At 49.1% G+C, this 20,525-nt stretch overlaps 1 protein-coding gene across 3 annotated transcripts in view; it reads right to left on the bottom strand.

The window, feature by feature from the left end:
* PDIA5 (protein disulfide isomerase family A member 5) overlaps positions 1 to 20,525 on the bottom strand; it is a 92,379-nt gene that overhangs the window by 40,641 nt on the left and 31,213 nt on the right. For all 3 annotated transcript variants that reach the window (XM_021934125.2, XM_021934127.2, XM_021934126.2), the window contains 5 exons: positions 15,964 to 16,047; positions 15,660 to 15,705; positions 11,595 to 11,687; positions 7,423 to 7,483; positions 2,207 to 2,274 (listed from right to left, as the gene is read on the bottom strand). In XM_021934125.2, the coding sequence (XP_021789817.2) occupies positions 2,207 to 2,274; positions 7,423 to 7,483; positions 11,595 to 11,687; positions 15,660 to 15,705; positions 15,964 to 16,047 (352 nt within the window). The remainder of the gene's footprint in view (positions 1 to 2,206; positions 2,275 to 7,422; positions 7,484 to 11,594; positions 11,688 to 15,659; positions 15,706 to 15,963; positions 16,048 to 20,525) is intronic.

Genomic DNA, 20,525 nt, shown 5'->3' with positions numbered 1-20,525 from the left:
TGAGAATGGCCCACGAGATGCACCAAGACTGGCACCAAGTCCTCTTCTGCTTCAGTGGGTCTGGCCAGGATAACTTGTGATCTGATTTGGGGCTGAGCTATTTACCTTCCACAGCACAGAATTCAGGAAGTTGAGCTGAGCAGATTTCTAAGTGTATGCGGGTGCAGGCAGAGAAAATACTGTGGGTAATTAATTCTTTTCTCCAGGCTAAATAATCTCAAAATATGGTATCTATTGAGGTCCCAATAATGTGAAGCGAAACTTCCCTGGAGTGTTGTATGTGTGCCCCAAGACCAAATGTCTCCAGGCAAGTTACTAAAAATTCATTAGTGAGAAGCAAGCAGGACCTCAGTGTCACCCCAGAATGAGGTCAAAAGAGAAAGCATTGGCTTTCTGCAGCCCCATCTTGCAGCTGGCGAGCAGGGCCATCGCCATGCCCAGGTGCTGCCACTTAAACTTTTTAAGTTGACTTTGAGCTAATCACCACTTAATTTGATCCACAAAGATCATGATGCAGTTTCAGGACCTCAGGTCTCCCTTAATGGGGCTTTGGCCACACCACTGAGATGGCTCCTCTCGATCATCTTTCATGAAAGATGTATGGATTTTTCCACACTCCCTAGAGGAGCCAGCAGCTGTTTTTATGTTGCCATCAAAACAAGATACTTCTGCTACTTGGGGTAAGTGCAAAAATGGACAAACAGAAATCGAGAAGAATTAGAAGCAGGATCCCAGAGAGGTATTTGCACACCCATGTTCATTGCAGCATTATTCACAGCATCCAAGAAAGCTGGAAGCAACTCATCAACAGATGAGTATGTGAAGAAAATATGGTACGTACATACAGTGGAATATAATTCAGCCCTAAAAAAAGAAGGAAATCCTATGACATGCTACATGGATGAACCTTGAGGATATAATGCAAAATAAGCCAGTCACAGAAGGACAAATACTACAGATTCCACTCATAGGAGTAACTTAAAATAGTCAAAATCATAGAAATAGGCCTGGCCAGATGGCACACCCCTGAAGTCCCAGCTACTCAGGAGGCTAAGATGGGAGGATCGCTTGAGCCCAGGAGTTCAAGTCCAACCTGGGCAACATAGTGAGACCCTGTCTCTAAAACAGACAGACTATATAGACATATATAATCATAGAAACAGAAAGTAGAAAGGCAGTTTATCAAGGGCAGGGGTGGGATGAGAAGGCAGAATTCATATTTAGTGGGTATAGAATTTCAGGTTTGCAAAAGGAAAAAGTTCTAGAGAAAGGTTGCACAACAGTGTAAATATACTCAACACTACTGAACTGTACATTTAGAAATGGCTAAGATAGTCAATGTAATGTTACATGTTTTTTACCACAATGAAAAAATAAGACACAAGGCAGAGAACAAAAAAGCCTGGCAGGGTGGGGGAACACAGAGGTACCAGGGAGCACTTGGTGACTGACCATTGGCCCTTCTGGATGAGGTCTGTCCCCCCTCCCAGCTCTCTTCTCCCCTGCAACACTCCATGTTCCCCTTTTACCTCTCTGCCCCATCCCAGCTGCTCCTACTTCTCTGAAGTCCCATGTCCTTAGTGGCTTCTCTTCCTCCTCCTGTGGAGGTAGGCATCCTTAGCACACGTGTCTCCATTCTGCCTACTCCTTCCTGGGAGAATGCCTGCATTCCCAGGTGTCTCACTCCCCACCCAGACCCACCTCCTCCTCTGGTTTCCACCATTCTTCTCACCCCACAGGAACCACAGAGCCTGGGAAGCCTGGACAGGCCATCAACTCTGTGAGCCCCCTTTCTGCTTCTGGTCCACCCCTAAGGTCATCGCACCTTCTTCTTTGCCATTGGGCTCCCCAACAGCTGCCTCAGCTCACTTCAGAGCCCAGCCCTCAAAATTCCGGACTCATGATGTTCTGACCTTGGTCCCTGGTCCCCTGACAATGTCACATGTGCATCTTGCTGGTATCCTATTTCATCACTGGCCTTTGGCAGGTGTCAAACTCTCCTGGTCCTAGCAACTTGGTGGAGTTCTCAACCTTCACAGAGAACAGGTCTCTGAGCTCCAAGCAAAGCTTCGATTCAGCAACGGCCCAGGCAGCTGGGTCAGCCATCCTCACCATTTCAACACCTGTCCCCACCCGACCCCCGGCACGCTTCCTCTGCCAAGTCCAAGAGTGACCCAGCCCTGCCAGGCAATGGTGCCTCACTTACGGCGTGGCCTCGCAGCTGAGTTGCAGCCTTCTGGAAGTGCGGCATCATCCTCTTGCACATGCTGCACCCTGGTCACAGGCAGGAGAGAGACCACATCCGGTTACAGGGATGGCTGAGCCCTTCCACTCTGCCCTGCCTCCCCATGGCCATCCTCTACCCAACAAGAGCTTATCCAGCCTTGAGAAGCTCAGGACTATTCCAGACCCTGGGAACACAAAAGGAACAGGAGGTGGGAGTCCCGGTCCCCAAAGAGCTTACAGTATCAGTAGTGCAAAACAAGGCACTGCCCAGAAACCACTCATAAATGTTGGACTGAAGAAACAAACATGACACGATGGGAGAAGAGCAGAGCCTAGAATGCTTCAGTGCTGATAATAAATTCAACAGAAATTCAGAAAACCAGAACAGGTGTCAAGAAAGCAACTGCTGCGTGTGCAGCGAAAAGCCACCCCCACTGCCCAGGCAGGGCTGCAAATGAGCTAGAGTCAAACGCCATCATGAAGAAAAACGTGTGACCACGAATACAATCACTTTTGGAATGTCCATGCCTCCTTTCTCTTTCATTAACAAGGATAATTAAGCAATGACCGGAGGCAGGCTGACCGTGAACAGTGCTGGCTCTGGCCCGTGGGAAGAGTGACGGGCCAGGAATCGGGATGCCACGCGGACTCTGATCTTCGCTCAACTTGCTGAAGGCCTTGGAGAAGTCACTCCCTCTCCCTGGGCTGTTTCTTCTGGCAGATGAGGGGGGCTGGACCACACAACCTCAGGCCCCTTCCAGCTCTGATAGCAAAAGGTTCTGTCTGCGATGGCCTTGGCTCAGCCCTCTGGGGCTCTGTGATCTACCATGGTCACACTCCTCTCCTAGTGGTGAAGACCCGCAGCCTTGATAGGGGGCCTTGAACTCCTGGGCTCAAGCGACCAGGAAGGCCAGGTCCCAAACATCCACTAAAACATCAGAGTGACCTTAAACTCCTTCCCTTAAACCAGAGCAGACCATGTTTCAGCACTGATCCCACAGGACATGAGCAGTTTCTTCAGACAGCAGGGATTCTGAAGTGCCAGGCTATTACCCTTTCTGACCACCTCTCTGCTACAAAACAAGGCTTCAGATGCATCTGAAGACCACAGAACCAAAGCTGCCTGGAACCATGTGTCAGGCTGATCTCAGCTTGGCACAGCGGGCACAGGGTCCATGTGGCGACAGGCAGCCTAGCTCCAATCCATGCTTAGCTGACGCCTAGACAGGCTGTGAAACCAGAAGGCCAACATTCCTTCTGGGTCACAAGAACCTCCCCAGCACCAAGCCTATTGGACAAGATGCAGACACTGGACATTTGGCCATGAGGCTCCAAAAATGCCCCACAGCCCCCTCCTGACATTCTTGACAGGTGGACTCACACACACCCCAGTACGTGAACCCTGGGCTTAAGTTCTGCCATCAGTCCTGGCAGGAGAGAAAGGGCTGTTTCGAGGCCAGCCTGCAGTGGGAGCCTACCGAATCTGCCCTCAGAAGATAAGAGGCACCTCTCCTCGGGACCTGCCACCTCAATGCGACCACCACCAGCAGCATGAAGGAAGGAATATGACACTTGTCAGGGGCATTGTTCCCACTGTGGGGATTCAGAGAGAGGAGAACAGAAGCAGGAACAATGCTCTGGGAGAAATGCACCGGGTAGAAAACAGGAGGCTGCAGGTGGTGCAGAGGAAGGAGCTCAGCTCTGGGAAGAACGAGGCCGAGACCGAGGTCTGCATCTCCCCATAACTCCTGCTGGCTGGGTGATCCTGGGCAAGTGGCTTGGCTTGGCTTCCCTATCTGTGCAGTGGGGATAGGTGCCCCGCAGGTGTTAGATAGAGCTGGGGAACATTCAGTGCCTGCAGAGACATCTTAGTTCAACGCCAGGCCTGAGAACGTGCTTCCCGGTCCGTGGTGGGGAAAACACTTCCAGTGAGGGAAGAGGATGTCGCTCCACTCCCCAGGAAGGAAAATAAGGAGGGGACACCTGCAGCCTTTCACTCATTCTTCACTCAGTGACTTGAGTCTGACGCCCACTGGGCCACACTCATCTATCAAGAACTTTATTTACTATCTGTCTCCACAGTGGGGCCTCTCTCTTCCTGTGCTGCCTGTTTGCAGCCTGCAGCAACAACACCCTGAAACAGGGATAAGTCGGCCAGCTGTCCCAGTGGGCAGGGCCAGCGGTGCTGGGTGGAGGTTATTGGTGGGGGAAAGGTGATGGAGGAGGAGTAGGAAACCACAGGCCAAGCCAGTTTCCAATTTAACTTTACCAAAAATAGAGCTGGCCCTGTGATTCCTGAGTTTATCTTCTAGCTGATTCCACTGGGAGGCAGGGGGAGAGGTAAGACTAACTATCACTCTCAAACCCCAAAAGTCAGAGTAGTCAGCCTTTCTATATCATTAATTCAGAAAGCAAACCTGGGGAGCCAGGTTCCTTGTCACCACCGAAGGTTCCCACTGCCTTTGGGCCCATTCACCCCACGTGTGACCAAAGGGTCACAGAGTCCTAACAGACGTCCCAGTTAGGGAACTGCTGTGTATCCCAGGAATCAGCTGAATGTTGATGCCATGAAGACTTGATTAGACTAGTGTGCTAAAAGCACAAGCTTGTTTCATTTTGTGAAAAAACATACACATGTGCATAATCAAAAAAAGAGTCCTGAGGTTCCTTGGGATCTAGGAGTCCAACCAATCTGACCCTCTACCAAAAGTTTAACTTAACCTCCGAGTTTTCTCCTCCCTCCCCGACCACCAATAAGCTTTGTGACTCTGTGAGGTACCTAACTTCCCCTGCCCCAGCTTTCTCTTCTGTAAAGATGATAACTGTGCTCGCATCTCTGTTGTGAAGGGTGAGATGAGCACACTGCCACACAGCCTGGGTGCGTGGCGGGAGAGGGCACAGCATGCAGGTGCAAACTGCCAGTGCACCACTTCTAAATGACTAATGGCATCACACTGAGACCTGCCTGGTTACACCTGGATGCTGTCTTGTGGCACGTGCTGCATGTTGACATACACTCCGTTTTACAGCTTCATTTAACCAATGTGTTGAGTTCCGAAGGACTTTAAGATACACCAAAGGAGGCCCATCCTCTAGGAGCTGTGTGGACAAGGATAATTCCTAAAGCAATTCACAGCTGGGTAGCTAATAATATTCCTCCAAGAAGAAACAAAAAGGGGTGAAACCAACTAATGAACATCAATAAAGAGGGTTAAAGTAGCTACCATTCAGGGCAGAGCTGGATCTATAGCAGGTAAGACACCAGGGCCTTCTCCCAAAGGCGAGCACAGCCCTGGGGCCAGCGAGGAGGCCTGGGGAGGAGGCTGAGACTGGAGGACACCCAGCAATCAAAACAGGGCTGGGAGGGTTGGACACGGTGGCTCACGCCTGTAATTCCAGCATTCTGGGAAGCCGAGGTGGGTGGATCACCTGAGGTCAGGAGTTCGAGACCAGCCTGGCCAACATGGCAAAACCCCATCTCTACAAAAAATAAAAAAATTAGCTGGGCGTCATGGGCACCTGTAGTCCCAGCTACTTGGGAGGCTGAGGTAGGAGAATCATTTGAACCTAGGGGGCGGAGGTTGCAGTGAGCTGAGATGGCACCACTGCATTCCAGCCTGGGCAACAGAGCAAGGCTCTGTCTCAAAAAACAAACAAACAAACAAACAAAAAACAGGCTGGGGAAAGGCTGCTGTTATGGTGAATAAATTACTGGCTCAAGTCAGGCAGAACCACCAGAGTGCCACAGAGGGGCATCCGGCAGGGGGCGTCGTCCCCAGGGCACAGATGGGGAGAACCTTTGCCTAAATAACTCAGGAAGTGGGATTCGAGATGGGCTTTCATGAGCAAAGAGAACTCTGGTTTGCATGACAAACCAGCGCCTATGACACCCTCCTGGGCCACACACACACCTGGGCACACCTGCCTTGCATCATATACAGCCCCTCTGTCACCACAGCCTTCAGGGAGACAATGACGCTGCTGGCTTCATGAAGGGCCGATGCAGCTCACAGAGGGGCAGCACAAAGGGCCTTGCCAGGCTCAAACCCAGGATTATTTTCAGTCTGTGAGTTGGGACCCATTAGAATGTGGAGGTGCCAGACAGTGAATATTTGAGGCTCTGCAGGTCACACTGTCTCTGTTACAAGTACTCAACTCTGCTGGTATAGATCGTGAGCACCCACAGACATCACATCAATGTATGGCCATGGCTGGGTTCTAATAAACCTTTACAAAAAGAGGCAGCTGGCCCGTCGGCCATAATTTGGTGACCCCTTGTCAGAGAGTTATGAAGCAGTAGGAATAACCAATAATTTTTAAATAAAACAGAACAGAAAATAGTAGGCATTACATCTGGTAAACAACAGATGGCAATAGTAAGGGCAAGAGTGGTTTTGCAAAACTTTTGTTTCAGCTTATTTGCATATAATTTATACATACTTCTAATACTGAGTTGCAATATAAAACGTTTTTAATTCTGTGAAATTCAATCAAAAAATTTGAAAGCCACTACTGTGATCCAGTCCCTTCTCTTACAGATGTGGAAACGGAGACCTAGCGAGGTGAAGGACTTGGTCAAGTTCACCCGGCTTGCTGGTGGCACAGCTGGGATTCAAAGCCACATGTTCGGGCTGTCATCTGAAAGATCCTCCTGCCATTTCCACATCCTCCTGCCTCATATAGGGACTGAGCCCAAATCCTGGAACCCATTTCTCTCTGCTCCTGGTTCCCCGATCCTCCCAGGTAGCACCTGCAGAGGATGCCAGCAGAGGATGCAGGAGTCAGAGCTAGACGAGCTGCTGCCCCCAGAGGTAGGCCAGGCTCTGGACCATGACGCCATGCCTGAGGGGTGGAGAACAGCCACAGGGTGACCGGCACTGAGGCATGGCACCACCAGCAGGAAACGGGACATGGCTGGGGAAGGTGGAGCTGACCAGACAGGGTGGAGCTCTGGATAAAGAGGGTAGAAGGACACAGATTCTAGTGGAGACAGAGTGCAGGGCGGACAGCAGGAGGGGAGGAGCCAGATGAAAAGGCAAAGATGAAGGAAAAGAGGAGCAGATGGAGAGATGAGTTTCAGCATTCTAAGCAAGGCACCGGGCTAGTCCCCCCAACTCCGCCCGCAGCCCCTACCCGCCTCCTTCCCACAAAGAGACTAAACAACTAGCTCTGGCCCAAGGGAGAAAGTTTACTCACAGGGGGCATAAAACATGATGAGGAGCGGTTTCTCTTCCTTCTTCAGGAGCCGTCTGAAGTCCTGAGGCACAAAAAGAGAATACCAGCAGCTCACACACAACACAATAACAGGATGAGACCCCCTCCCTGACCCTTCCGCACACAGTGGGGTGAAGGGTAGGGATGGGGAGGGGAGCAGGAACGAGCACTTCAGAAAGTACACGCTGGCAGCTGATTTGCAGGTGGGGGCAGAGCCGCAGCAGGTCAGGAGCTGGAAGAACCACAGAGATGGTCTATTTGAGACCACCATCGCCCTCGTGTATTACAGATGGGAAAACTGAGGCCTCAAGCTAACAAATGGCTTTGGCCACCTGGTGAGAGGGAGTCGTGAGGTCCAGGCTGCTGGCTTTCCTTTCAGTTCCACCTGAACAGTTCAAAGATGGCAAAGAGCGGCTTTTGTCCCATGGGGTTGTTGAATAGGCTGCCCCTTCCTGTGACTTACACAGCGGTTTTGTTGTGGTGCGGATGGCTGTTTTCATGTGTGCCCGACTTGGCCAGATGGGGAGCCGCTCACTGTGGGAAGAGGGGTTAACCCATACCCACTAATCTCTTGCTAATCTCTTCCCAGGCTCCAGCTCTGCCACCACCATCCTTGTCCCCAGGAGTCCACGGAGCACACAGGGCAGAAGGAGGGGGCCTGCTCCACCCTCCAGGAGGTTACAGGCAAAATGGATTTGTAAAACCCTTAGAACAGTGCCGGGCATGTTATTAAGCAATACATAATGATTTGTTAGATACATACAATAAAGGCAAAAAGACAAACGGCCACACAGTGCTCATGTAAAGACTTGAGTGTGTGAACAGGGTAGAGAGACTTTTCTTCCAACGAGAGGCAATGATGGATGGGAAAAAGCAGCTCTACCAAGGACTGCAGTGATGCACGATGATAAGAGCATATTTTGATTAAAGTAAGCTGCTCAACCACATTTTACAGAAGAAAACGAGAGGGTTTTCTCTTTTGAATAATAAGGAAAATAAGAAAATTTCAAAATGCAGCTTTCTGGCAGCAAGAAGGCATTAGGTAAATAAATGATGGCACATTCAGCACAATGGGATACTACTGCTTCATTAAAGCTGATAAAGAGGAGTGTTTAATGTCACAATCAGATGTGCACGGTGCACTAAAGCGGGGGGAAGCAAGTTACAAAACAGCATATAAAATGTAATGACATCTTTGTGAGTAAAAACATTATGTACACATTACCTTGAAAGCCTGGAAGCCTACAAAAATATCAGCAGGCATCTCTCTCAATGTAAAGGTATGGGGTGATTTATTTTTTTTCTTTATGCTGAAGGTGTATTTTCTAAATTTTCAACAATGTGCATTAACTTAAAATTTTTCAGTTAGATTAAAAAAAGTTTAAATTTTTGTGGATATCCAAAACACTAGAATAATTTCTGGAAAAGTTTACCCTCGTTTCCATAACTAGAGAGAGGGTTAAGGCACTCATTTTCAAACAAATTTTGTTTGCACTAATTTCCAAACAAAATTAGTAACCAAGATATTTAACCCTAACTAGAGGTACAGGAGGCAAATGCTTCTAAAATTGTCTTCTGGAATTTCTGGAGATAAAAGCTAGTAAAAGATCCGAGAAGAGATTTTTATTGAGCCTATAGCAATTTGGTTTCATATCCTGAGTAGTAACAGATATTACATTCAAAGATGCTTAATTACCTTCACAAAGTATGAAATTTCAAGCCTACAAATTGAATCAGCCATTCAAACTTGAATTTGGAATTTTTCATTACTTATGTGGACATTCTATTAGCAGACAACCAGCTATACTTCTTATTTCCATAGGAGAGAAAAGAGCACAAAGCGGAATGAGAGGATTCGCTACAGGTGTGAAAGAAATATTTCCGCTTGATATTCCTACAGTTACAGAAGAACAACCTGAGGAAGGTTAGGACGTTGTATCTGGGGGAGGAAGGCACCAGGCAATCACTTTCCAGAGGAGCTCTCAACATTCATCCTCACAGGAGCAGCTCTCCGTTTAGGCTGTTGGTATTTCCATGGTTCTAGGCACATGTGCCATTCTCTCCTGGCACTTGCCCCTCTTATGTTTTTTTTTTTTTTTTTTTGAGAAGGAGTCTTGCCCTGTCACCCAGGCTGGAGGCAATGGCATGATCTTGGCTCACTGCAACCTCTGCCTCTCAGATTCAAGCAATTCTCCTGCCTCAGTCTCCCAAGTAGCTGGGATTACAGGCACGTGCCATCACGCCTGGCTAATTTTTTGTATCTTTAGTAGAGACGGGGTTTCACCATGTTGGCCAGGCTGGTCTCGAATTCCTGACCTTGTGATCCACCCTCCTCGGCCTCCCAAAGTGCTGAGATTACAGGCGTGAGCCACTGTGCCCGGCCTTAAAGATGTCTTTTTAAAAAACATGTGGGCCCGGCGTGGTGGCTATCACTATGTTGCCCAAGCTGGTCTTGAACTCCTGGCCTCAAGCAATCCTCCTACCTTAGCCTCCCAAAGTGCTGGTATTACAGGCATGGGCCTCTGTAACTTGCCTATTGACTGTACTCTTAATGCTTGTTGGCGCAAAAGAAAATGATGCCTTTTTTTTAACCTTCTGGAGGAAGATAAAATGTATCATCATTGTAGGCCAACCAAGTGGATCAGTGGTGATTCAGATTAAGGGCTGGGCACAACATTTTCTGGGATACAAAGAGCCAGTATTGTCATCTTGAAGATATCTTTTTTTTGTTGTTGAGACAGAGTCTCACTCTGCCACCCAGGCTGGGGTGCAGTAGCATGATCTTGGTTCACTACAGCCTCTGCCTCTGGAGTTCAAGCAATTCTCGTACCTTGGCCTCCCGAGTAGCTGGGATTACAGGCATGCGCCACCACGCCCGGTTAATTTTTGTAATTTAGTAGACGTGGGGTTTCACTATGTTGGTCGGGCTGGTCTTGAACTCCTGACCTCAAGTAATCCACCCATCTCCACCTCCCAAAGTACTGAGATTACAGGCGTGAGTAAAAAATTAAAAACTAGCCAGGCATGGTGGCATGCGCCTGTAGTCCCACTTACTTAGGAGGCTGAAGCAGGAGGATTGCTTGAGCCCAGGAATTCAAGGTTACAGTGAGCTATGATCACAACACTGTACTCCTCCAACCTGGGTGACAGAGCCAGACCCTGTCTCTAAAAACAACAACAAAAAAGAGTCAACAATTTTAAAGGAAAAGGGAGAGGAGAAAGAGAAAGATGAAAGCTATGTTTTATTTTATCGAGATAGGAATGAACCTTCTCCCTCCATCTACAGAAAGCACTGCTTGACTCACAGACCATCTGGACAATCACAGAGAAATTCTTGCCCATCCTAAGTGAAGGCATCATACAAACACGGATGCACATGGCTAAAGATGCACATTCAGGTCAGGTGGGCAGGCTGTGGACGGAGGGGCAATGTGTGTCACAGCTTTTGCATTCTTTATTTTTTTAGAGATGGGGTCTCACTACGTTGACCAGGCTACCCTTGAACGCCTAGGTTCAAGCGATCCTCCTGCCTCAGCCTCCTGAGTAGCTAGGACCACAAGCACCTGCCACCACAACCGGCCTGTCATAGCTTTTGTTAAATACTTAAGAACTAACAAAGACTATAATCTAGATCTACCCTTCTACCTCCACCCCTGGCCAAATTTGGAAATCAAAGCATAAGAGGGTAAATAATTGGTTGAAAGCTATAGAATGATCCAGAATTGTAGAAATCTGCCTCAAGTCTCTGGAAATCTAACCTAAATGTCTAAGGTTATTCTTTAAACAAAACAAAACAAAACAAAACAAAACAAAAAACAAGATGTAAAGCCAATCCTAGCAGCATCTGGATTACACAATAGAGAGAGAACATTTAAACCTATATTAATGTATGGAAAATCTAAACGTGTTCAAATAAATTAAATAAGGAAGGTGAAGAATGGAGAAAATTCTCAGGCAACGTGTGATCGCCACTGGTTACAAGATGGAGGTGGGAAGGGGAGTCAAATATTAGGGTCCTGGTCTAGCTTCCCTAGAGGAAAGTACAAGTGATCCTGGAATAGTCCCATTTCTCAGTTCGTTGGGCTCCTTTCCTTGGGAGGCCCTAGTACTAGGGAAGATTCCAGCACCCATCAGAACTGACAGGAATACATTACCTTTTCACTGTCAAGGTGGACAACATCTTTGGCTCCAGGATCTTCCTCCCACAGTGGGGGCCCTTTTGGATCCTTCAAAAAAGCCACTATGGACTGAGGAAAAAAAGAGAGAAGAGAAAATGCATTTTAGCCCTGAAAAGAGGGAGGTGGGGGAATCAGGAACCTGTCCTGTTTCCCTGCCTGGAGACCTGGGCACACCAGGTGCTGGGTTCAGGACTGCATGTGGCATGAGCTTTGAGGGTGTGTTATTTCCACTGTCCACTGACATCATGGATAAGTGCCCCAAAAATGCACCTCCACCACTCCCACCAGGCTTTTTCAATCACAAGACACCTTGCCCACTCCAGTCAGGTGGTCCATGCCTACTATGCATCTTCATAGACAAAAAAAAGAAAATTTGAGACAATGAGTTGGCTTATTCAAACCAGAGACATACTAGTGCTTCTACTAAATCTCATCTCCTCCAAGAAGTCTTTCTGACTAATGGAATAATGGTCTCAGTCTCGTCCAAAGGAGACATTTCCACATTCCTGCAGCCACTAAAACTGTCATCCCATAAGCAGATCATCATGCCTACTTACGACCTGCTTGGTATTTCATGATCTAAACTGGTTTTGGAGTGGATTAAATCCTGATTATCCTCCACTATATGTGAATAAGTGGGGTCCAGGCTGGGAAGCCCCCAGGGCAGGGTGAGCACCAATGTGGCCTCACCCTTGTGGCTATACTTCTCTTCCTGGGCCCCTCTTCTAGACTGCCTGGATTGAAGATCTGACATAGTTCTTACAGATAAAGGGCTTTGCTGGCCTTTGTTATGTGTACAATGACTCAAATCTTTACTCCCTTTGGGGAAGACGTACAGGGGCAGGGAAGAGGAGCACTGTCCTTCCACCCTCCTCCGTACCCCCCTGCCACTCTCATCGGTTCAGGGCAGAAGCAGCATTCCCTTCCCCCTCAGTCACTCAGAGACGGTGCTCAAAGTCTGTGAAAGCCAGGATCAGGTACCAGACCCCAGTCAGATTCTGTTACTTCTGTCAACTTTGACCACGCTCCAGCGAGCAGATGCTGAACTGAGAGTGTGTGTGTTTGTGTGTGTGTGCGGCCTGAGATGAGAAAGGGAGGTGCCCTTCTATAATAATAAGGGTATGCATTCAGCCCATCCACCGGTCACACACGGAGAGGACCTTAGAAAAGCTTATTATTTCTGGAAACTCTATTTGGAAAGAACTACTACGGGAGAATGGGAGACAGCCAAGACTTCATAGGATTTCATTCAGGTAGTGCTTCCTGCCTGTCCAAGTGGAGCTGTGAAACGCCTCCTGGCAAGAGAACAGCCATTTCTGCCACAGCAAAAGGCGGATCCACCCTTTCTCGGTCCCTTGTCAAAGCTTTGCCATGACAACCTAAGGAACTATGGAATTGGCAGGATCTTCCCAACACCCGCACTCACCCACAGCTGCAGAGGCACCTGTCCACGAGGCCATGTGAGAAAGATGCTGGTAGGCGCCCACCTGCCTGGGGTTCCAGAAATACCCGGTGCAGGGTTCTTAATCTAGGGTGCACGAGGGACTTCAGGAGTCAGTGAAACCCCAGGCTCATGTGAAAACATTGACTTTGACTGTATGCACACACACTGTTTCAGGGAGGTCTGTGTTCAGCAGGTGCTCAGTGGGATCAGGACCCCAGAACAAGTTAAGAACTGCTGCTCTGGGGGGCTCCTGGCCCCACGCCCAGCCCCCCGCCCCCATCTCCACCTCAGCCTGAGGTCCCATCCAGTCTGAGGGTGGCCAAGAAGAAAAGACAGCAGTGGATGGAAAAAGGAGAGAAATGACCTTTTAATGTGACAACTGACATGTCCGTACACACAACCTTGCTTTTCAGGTGAGGATTATTCTCATTTAACTGAAGCTGAATAACCCCACCCATAGGTTCTCTCCGAGTTGATCTAACTGGACAAGACCTCATGGGGAAAGTCTGTGGGGAGCAGTACTGGAAGCCCACCCTCAACGGTCCTATTCTGGGTGCTCTGAGTCCCAGGCACCGCCTGACACTGCATCTGGCCTTCAGGACACCTTCCCGGCTGTGATCCTGGCTCATAGCTACTGGGCCCTGAGGTCATCAGTGAGTCATCTGAATGCAGACTGCCAGGCACCTCTGGCCCTCACCACTTCTACAGTAAGGATTTGGGGAGTATGTGTGAACAAGGAAAGGGCAGCTTAAAGGGGATGTTCCCCGCTTTGAGTTTCCTATTCTTTGCCAATGGGGAGATAAGTTCTCACTTATCTGGCCTGTGACCTCTCTAGATGCCGTGGCACAGCATCTGTGACCAGGCTTCTGCCCAACCATGTGGGTTGACAAAAACCACAGCCAGAATATGGGCCTGCAGGCCATGGGCCCCTCCTACTGGGGGCTCCTCCGTCTCTCTGGAGTCAGGGTCCCAGGAAAGTTAATCAGTGACTAAGGTGGGCTCTGATCTCAGCTGTCTCAAGCTGAAAAAGCAGAAGCCATCAGCAGTCAGGGAACCATCCTGTCCCCTTCCCTCTGCCCTGGAGAACTCCAGGGACTCTGCCCCAGTCCTGCTGGGGGTGCTGGGACTAAGAGTGCCATCTGAAACTGAAGACTCTGGCCCCGTACAATGCTCAGCCACTTCTTCACCTTGTTGATGCCAAAATCACGGGAAGGTCAAGAGAACGCCGACCTCACACACCTGATCTTTGTAAGAGGTGGGGCGAAGCCAGGATTCTGCCTCTCCCACCCAGACACCCAGTGGCATGCTGGGGCCGCCTGGGCTCCTTGCTGCTTCTCTGCTACCGCAGTTTTGAGTAGCTGCTCAGAACTCCCTGCTCCATAAGCCTAAGATGGATTCCTCAGAGGTCTCAGTTAAACATAAAATATATACAGCCTCCAATAATAAAACAAAACCCTAGCCCTCTCTCCATCATTGCATAAGCGCTTCCCCCATCCCACCCAATTAAATCTTGTTCCTGGGGAACGTGTGTTCTCTCCAATAACTTCGGTTGACGTCTTAACACAGAATAAGAAGGGCTGAGCAACTGTAGTTGGAAGAACTTTCTAAGTGTCTAAGTAGGTGTTAAGGTGATGAGTAATCAGGCTGAGTCCCTATATAAGGTGAACGCCGTAGCAACTTAAAAAAAGAATGAGTGTTAGTGGATAAGCAAGAAATGACCTGGAGAGATGGTGGGGAGAGACACAGGGAGAAGGAAGGGCAGAGGGAGAGGGTCTCTGACAGCTGCACAGACAGACGGACAGATAGGAAAAAAATGGAAGAGACACAGATGGAGAAAGAGGGGCAGATGAAGAGACAGGAGCACAGGGTCCAACCCAGTGTGGGAAACAGGAGGGTTAGGAAGTGAGTTCAAACATGTCAGGACCAGAAGAAATATATGGCTTCAGCCAACACAGGACCAGAAAGCAGAAGACAGGTTGGAGGAAGGGAATCCTAACCCTGAAGGAGGAGAGTTGCAGTTCAGGAGGACTAAGGGCTGGGGCAGCTGCTTTGTGGTTACAAAGCATGTATAGATTACAGGATTTTATATTTCTTTCCATTTATGCTTTTTCATCTACTTCTAAACTGGATTGATAGCAGAGAACTCTTCAATGATACCCATATCTCATCTGGAACAAGCTACATCAGGCCAAAGGTGCCAACCTGCCCATGTGTGACACCCTGTGCTAACCTGGGCACCGTACGTCCCACCCAGCCTGAGGGTGGCCACTACCGCAGAGATGAGGGGAGGACTTTGAAGCTACAGCAAAAGGAGGCCCAGGCCTTTGGCAGAGAGAGAGGTGACATCATCTGCCTCACTGGACAACTGCTGATACATTCACAAACCCATCTCCAAAGCTGGGTTAATCTGTTGTGTTAAGAGCTACAAACTTTTCCAGATATTCTGCTGACATATGCTCTAGAGATAAGAATCTCTCAGGTCATTCAGAAGAGCTATTTGTGCAATCTGCCCTTTCTTTTCTCAGAGAGAAAACCTGCCAGACTTTGGGCGTCCATTCAGACTCCACCTCTGCTGAGAATGAGGGAGGTAAATTTACCTTAAATGTCACAGCTCGGTTATATTCAGTATGAAATGCACCATCCCTGTCAAATGAGGAGAAAAATGTGTTAACTTTAAGAATGGTTGTGAAGATACATACCTTTGGTTTCCTGCAGCATCTTAATAAGGTTCAGCTTTTGAATGCAGTTCAGGATTTTATTTTTTTAAAGAAACAATTGTAAACACAGGAAGAAAACCATTCTGAAATAAAATTAATCTAACTAAAAATTGCTGTTCACTGGAAATACCAATGAAAACGTTCGGCACTTACTTGGAAATTGGAAATGCCCATGTGTACTTACTGGTAATGGAATAATTCGACCTTTTTGTCCTTCGGGCTCAGGTCAACTTTCATCTTCTTGCACAATTTCCTACTCTCTGCATCACTGAAAGACACAAATGTCGGGAACCATTTATCACCTGAAGTCCTCATAAAGGTGTTGACAGCAAAATCTGCTGGTGTCCTAAGAAATAAGCCAGGTAACTTGGAATTCCCAATAGCAGATGAGGGCCTTACTACAGATGGGCTGTGAGAACTGGAGGGAGGAGACTAACTAGGAGGCTAAGGGCTGATAAAGAAAGACAGAGGCTGGCTGCGGGGGCTCATGCCTATAATCCCAGCACTTTGTGAGGCTGAGGCAGGTGGATCACCTGAGGTCAGGAGTTCGAGACCAGACTGGCCATCATGGTGAAACCCCGACTCTACTAAAAATACAAAAATTAGCCAGGCGTGGTGGTGCATGCCTGTAACCCCAGCTACTCGGAAGGCTGAGGCAGGAGAATCGCTTAAACCCAGGAGGTAGAGGTTGCAGTGAGCCAAAATTGTGCCACTGCACTCCAGTCTGGATGACAAAGAGAGAATCCACCTCAAAAAAAAAAAAAAAAGAAAAGAAAAAAAAGAAAAAAGAAAAAGAAAGAAAGAAAAGAAAATAAAGAGACAAGCAGACAGGAGCAGGTGTGTCACGACTTGTGGGTGGCAACACAGACAGACAGAGGGAGAAGGACATTTAGTAGAGATCGGGTTTTGCTATGTTAGCTGGACTGGTCTCCCTGCCCCCTTCCTCCCTCAGGCCCAGACAAAGACAGGTCCAGACAAAGGAGGTGCCCCAGCAGCTTAGGGGGTGGATAGTCCATGGTAACAAGAAAATAAACTCCAATCCTGGCCACTCTTTAGATTTACCAGGCAAGTTTTTAAAAAGATCGATGCCCTGGCCTTCCCCTGATTATTAATTTGGAATCACTGTCGGGGGTGGGACAAGCAAGATTTTTGTTTTTAGAGCTCTGACATAGGCTACCTGCTATACACTATGTGACCAAGGTAAGAGGAAAACATGCTACCATGTTGAAGAAGTTATGAAATCTGGCCAGGTATCGACAAAAGACAAAAGGAGAAAGGACCAGGCTGTGGTTAAAGGAGCCCCTCCCTTGGCATCTGGGATATTACACTCTCTTCCAATAAGAAATGCCTGTCAGGTACCATTCCCCGTTTACAAAGCACTCGTGCACAACCTCATTTCATCTTAGTGCCCTGCCTGTTAGAACAATGGATTTCAATATGTGGTCCCTGAACCAGTAGCACCAGCATCATCCAGGAACCTGTTAGAAATGCAAATTATCAGCCCCATCCCAGACCTACTAAATCAGAAACCCTGGGGATACCTGAGCAATTGCATTTGAAAAACCTTCTAGGTGATTCTGATGTGTGCTCAAGTTTGGCAACCACTCATTGCATTAGACTAGCTCCTTCACTGGCTCATGTTCTTCTCCCCTACCTCCACGAGGTTTGGCTCCCCTGTGCCCCACACCAGCCCCTTAGAGACCTGACCTGCTCCCACAGCTTCCCCATCCTGCCTGCACTCAGCCAGTCAGAGAATTCTGCTTGTTACTTGGGGGTCATCTCCCCAGCCCTGAAAAGACTCAGTGAGGGCATCTCGGCTACCCAATGCCCACTGGTCACCATTGACTACACAACTGGAGTCATCTTTTGGGGAACTTTGTTGGGACAGGTACGACAGCCACCTGAGGCAAGGCACTGTATCCCCCTGTTGCTTACACGCCTCACCTCCACCAACAGCCATTAGCTTCACACAGCTGTGCACCAGCCCAGAACAGATGGACTAATTAAACCACTCAGCTCAATTCTAAAAGCAACACTCATCAGTGGACATGTAAAAAACGCAGGACCTCATTTTAAGTGTAAAGATGCAATTTGCAACTCAAGAAGCATGTCTTACTGGAGAGGTGTGTGATGGTCAGAGAGGAGGAGTGCCTCCCTGCTCCCTTCCTCCCTCAGGCCCAGGGGTTTCCTCCCTACTAGTCCCAGCTGTCTAGCCATCGCTGCAGCCACTGTAGCTTCCAGCCCTGGGTCTGGCAAACAGTGGGGACTCACGAAATGCATGAAGAATCCAGAGAGGAACTGCAATAGTTCCTCCCCCAAGGTGGCAAGGACATTTTAGGATAGAGTCCAGAGAGAAGCGGCAAGCTGGGGGTGGGCTCTCCAAATACAGAGGGCAGCCCAGGGCATCCGCTGAAAACTTTCTTATCCTAAAGCCCTCTGAGGTCCACATATGCCTCTTCTGACCACTGCTATTACAGTTCAGGTGTGCCCTGTCCCACAGGGACTCTGTGGTGAAGCTGCACTGACAGGTGGTGGGTCTGTTTGAGAACAACTGCGAATGAGGTGCCCCTTCCCCGCTTGAGTTAATTCCCTGGGACAGAGGGCTCGACTCGGGATGTTTACAACCACTCACTTGGCACCTTCCTCGTTGGCCTTTGTTCTGCTGTGCTCCACTGTTTCTGTGACCACCTACCGTCCACCCAAATGCAACAACAAACAGCAGCTGGGGCAGGAGCCAAGGCTGGGATGGGATGTGTGCGGCCTCCCTCAGCCCCATCAGCCCCATCCTGGCACCCGCGGCATGCGAAGGGCTGGCTCATCGCTTCTCTGTTCACGCTGCAGTGCCTGCCTGGGTAGCTCAGACGCTGCAAGGCAGCAACTGGAGGGAAGAATCCCCACCCTATGTCCCTCTCTCTTCCATCAAGCCTGGCTGGCAGCCTCTGCCTGTGACTATCACAAAGCAGAGGGAGGAAACAGGGGCTTGGTTCATTCCCACGCCAATCCCGGTCCACTCTGTGGGAAACCCATCCACGAAACAGTCCCACGACGGCAGCCTTAGGTTCCCTTAGGGGCCAGGCAAATCAACTAAGTTGGCTGGTAGAGCTGGGGCCACAGAGGCACCCCTGCTTATTCTTCAGCTTGGCCTCCAAGGTTCAGCCCAGTGCGCAGCCTCCTGCCCTCACTCCACCTAAGCAAGTGCCCCACGAGCCCTCAATGCAGACTCTGTGCCACCTTCTTTGTTAGGTTTTGTAACACTCCTAAGGATTCTCTCCTCTCCCCATCCCCTGCATTCTTTCTCTCCCTGAGAGGTGAGTGGGGAGGAGGCTTCCTGTCTGGTCTGAGCACACTTCCGGCACAGACCCGAGGACCACTGGATCCAGCACTCCTAATCTCCCCTCCCCTGTTGTCTTCCTCTCCATGGCGCTTGTCAACATCTGACCAACTTGTCCACTGCCTGCCCCATCAGAAACATGTGCTCCGTGAAGCCAAGGGCTTGGTTTTGTGCACAGCTATCTCCCCAGTGGCACAACAGCAACTGACACATAGTAGGCACTCTATAAATCACCTGACTGAATGGCTGAAATGAATGATATTATCTTACCGCTGCTGGGATAAGGCTCTGCGTTTCTGGCTTTCTGGGATCTCTGGGCTCCGTCTACTGAGCTCCAGGAATCCTGCCAGATGACAATTCCTGACAATGTTCTCTCAGCACTGCTCCCCTCCTTCCCACAGTTCTGTCTCTCAGAGTGTATAAGTGTGAGTAGTGTGTGTGTGCGCAAGCATGTGTGCACACACTAATTGTGCAGTGCAGACAATAAATACCAGAAGAGTTCAAGTAGGGGAGAAAATTACCTAAGCTCAGAGACTTAAAAGGATCTGAGTTGAGAGATTAAGTACAATTAATTGATCTACTGCCTACCTCCCTCCCCCAGCCAGTGACTGAGGCTCTAGGGGAGAAAGGAGACAAAGCAGTGAGCAGGAAAACGAGATGCTTTGCTAGAATTGAGGGGATGGAGAACGCCACCATGGGTCATGGAGAAGGGGCTGGCAATGCAAAGACCCTCACCCGCCACTCCCCTGGCCCCTGTCCTGCAAGAACCAGCCATCCCTCTGCCCATTTACTCACCACTGTTCCAAGGAATGAGGCGCCAAGGCCACTGATCTGCTCCATCCTATCCTTCCCCACTTCACTTGGTTCTCTTCCACGAATAATGTGGAAGAAAAGACTGCAGAGGCCTATACACACTTCCCTCCCCACCCCACACCCCCACACCCAGACAGACACATGGGCATGGGTGTTTTCATCTGAATCTGCCATGGGACAGCTGGCTGCCAGTCGGGAGTGGCTGCTGCAGGTACACAGTGCTGTGTTTATTGGATTTTCCTGTGCAGTAATTACTATCCAAGAGACTGGAGACACACACTCTGGGGAGTCAGGCCCAGGGATCAAAGTGGGGGTGAGAGCAGGAAGAAAGAGAAAAAACAAGGTCTGGGAGACGGCGGGGTCAGGGGGTGGGGGTCTGAGGTCTTTCACGAGTCCAGCCTAAGTACCACAGCCCACTAGAATGACAGTTTCAACATCTGGCTCTGCCATTAGCGACCTCTGGCAGGACCCTTAGTTTCCTGAGCTGCAAAATGCCAGAGTTATCCACATAAACTGAATGGAGCTTGATTTCTCTACGGGGTCAAGTCAGACTAAATAAAGCATTGAGACAGGTTGCCTTATATCCTGACACATGAACCACG

Source organism: Papio anubis, chromosome 2 (assembly GCF_008728515.1).
Source record: "Papio anubis isolate 15944 chromosome 2, Panubis1.0, whole genome shotgun sequence".
In the NCBI taxonomy this organism is placed as follows: Eukaryota; Metazoa; Chordata; class Mammalia; order Primates; family Cercopithecidae; genus Papio; species Papio anubis.
Note: the sequence above shows the minus strand (reverse complement) of the source record. Positions and strands in the feature narration are given on the sequence as shown.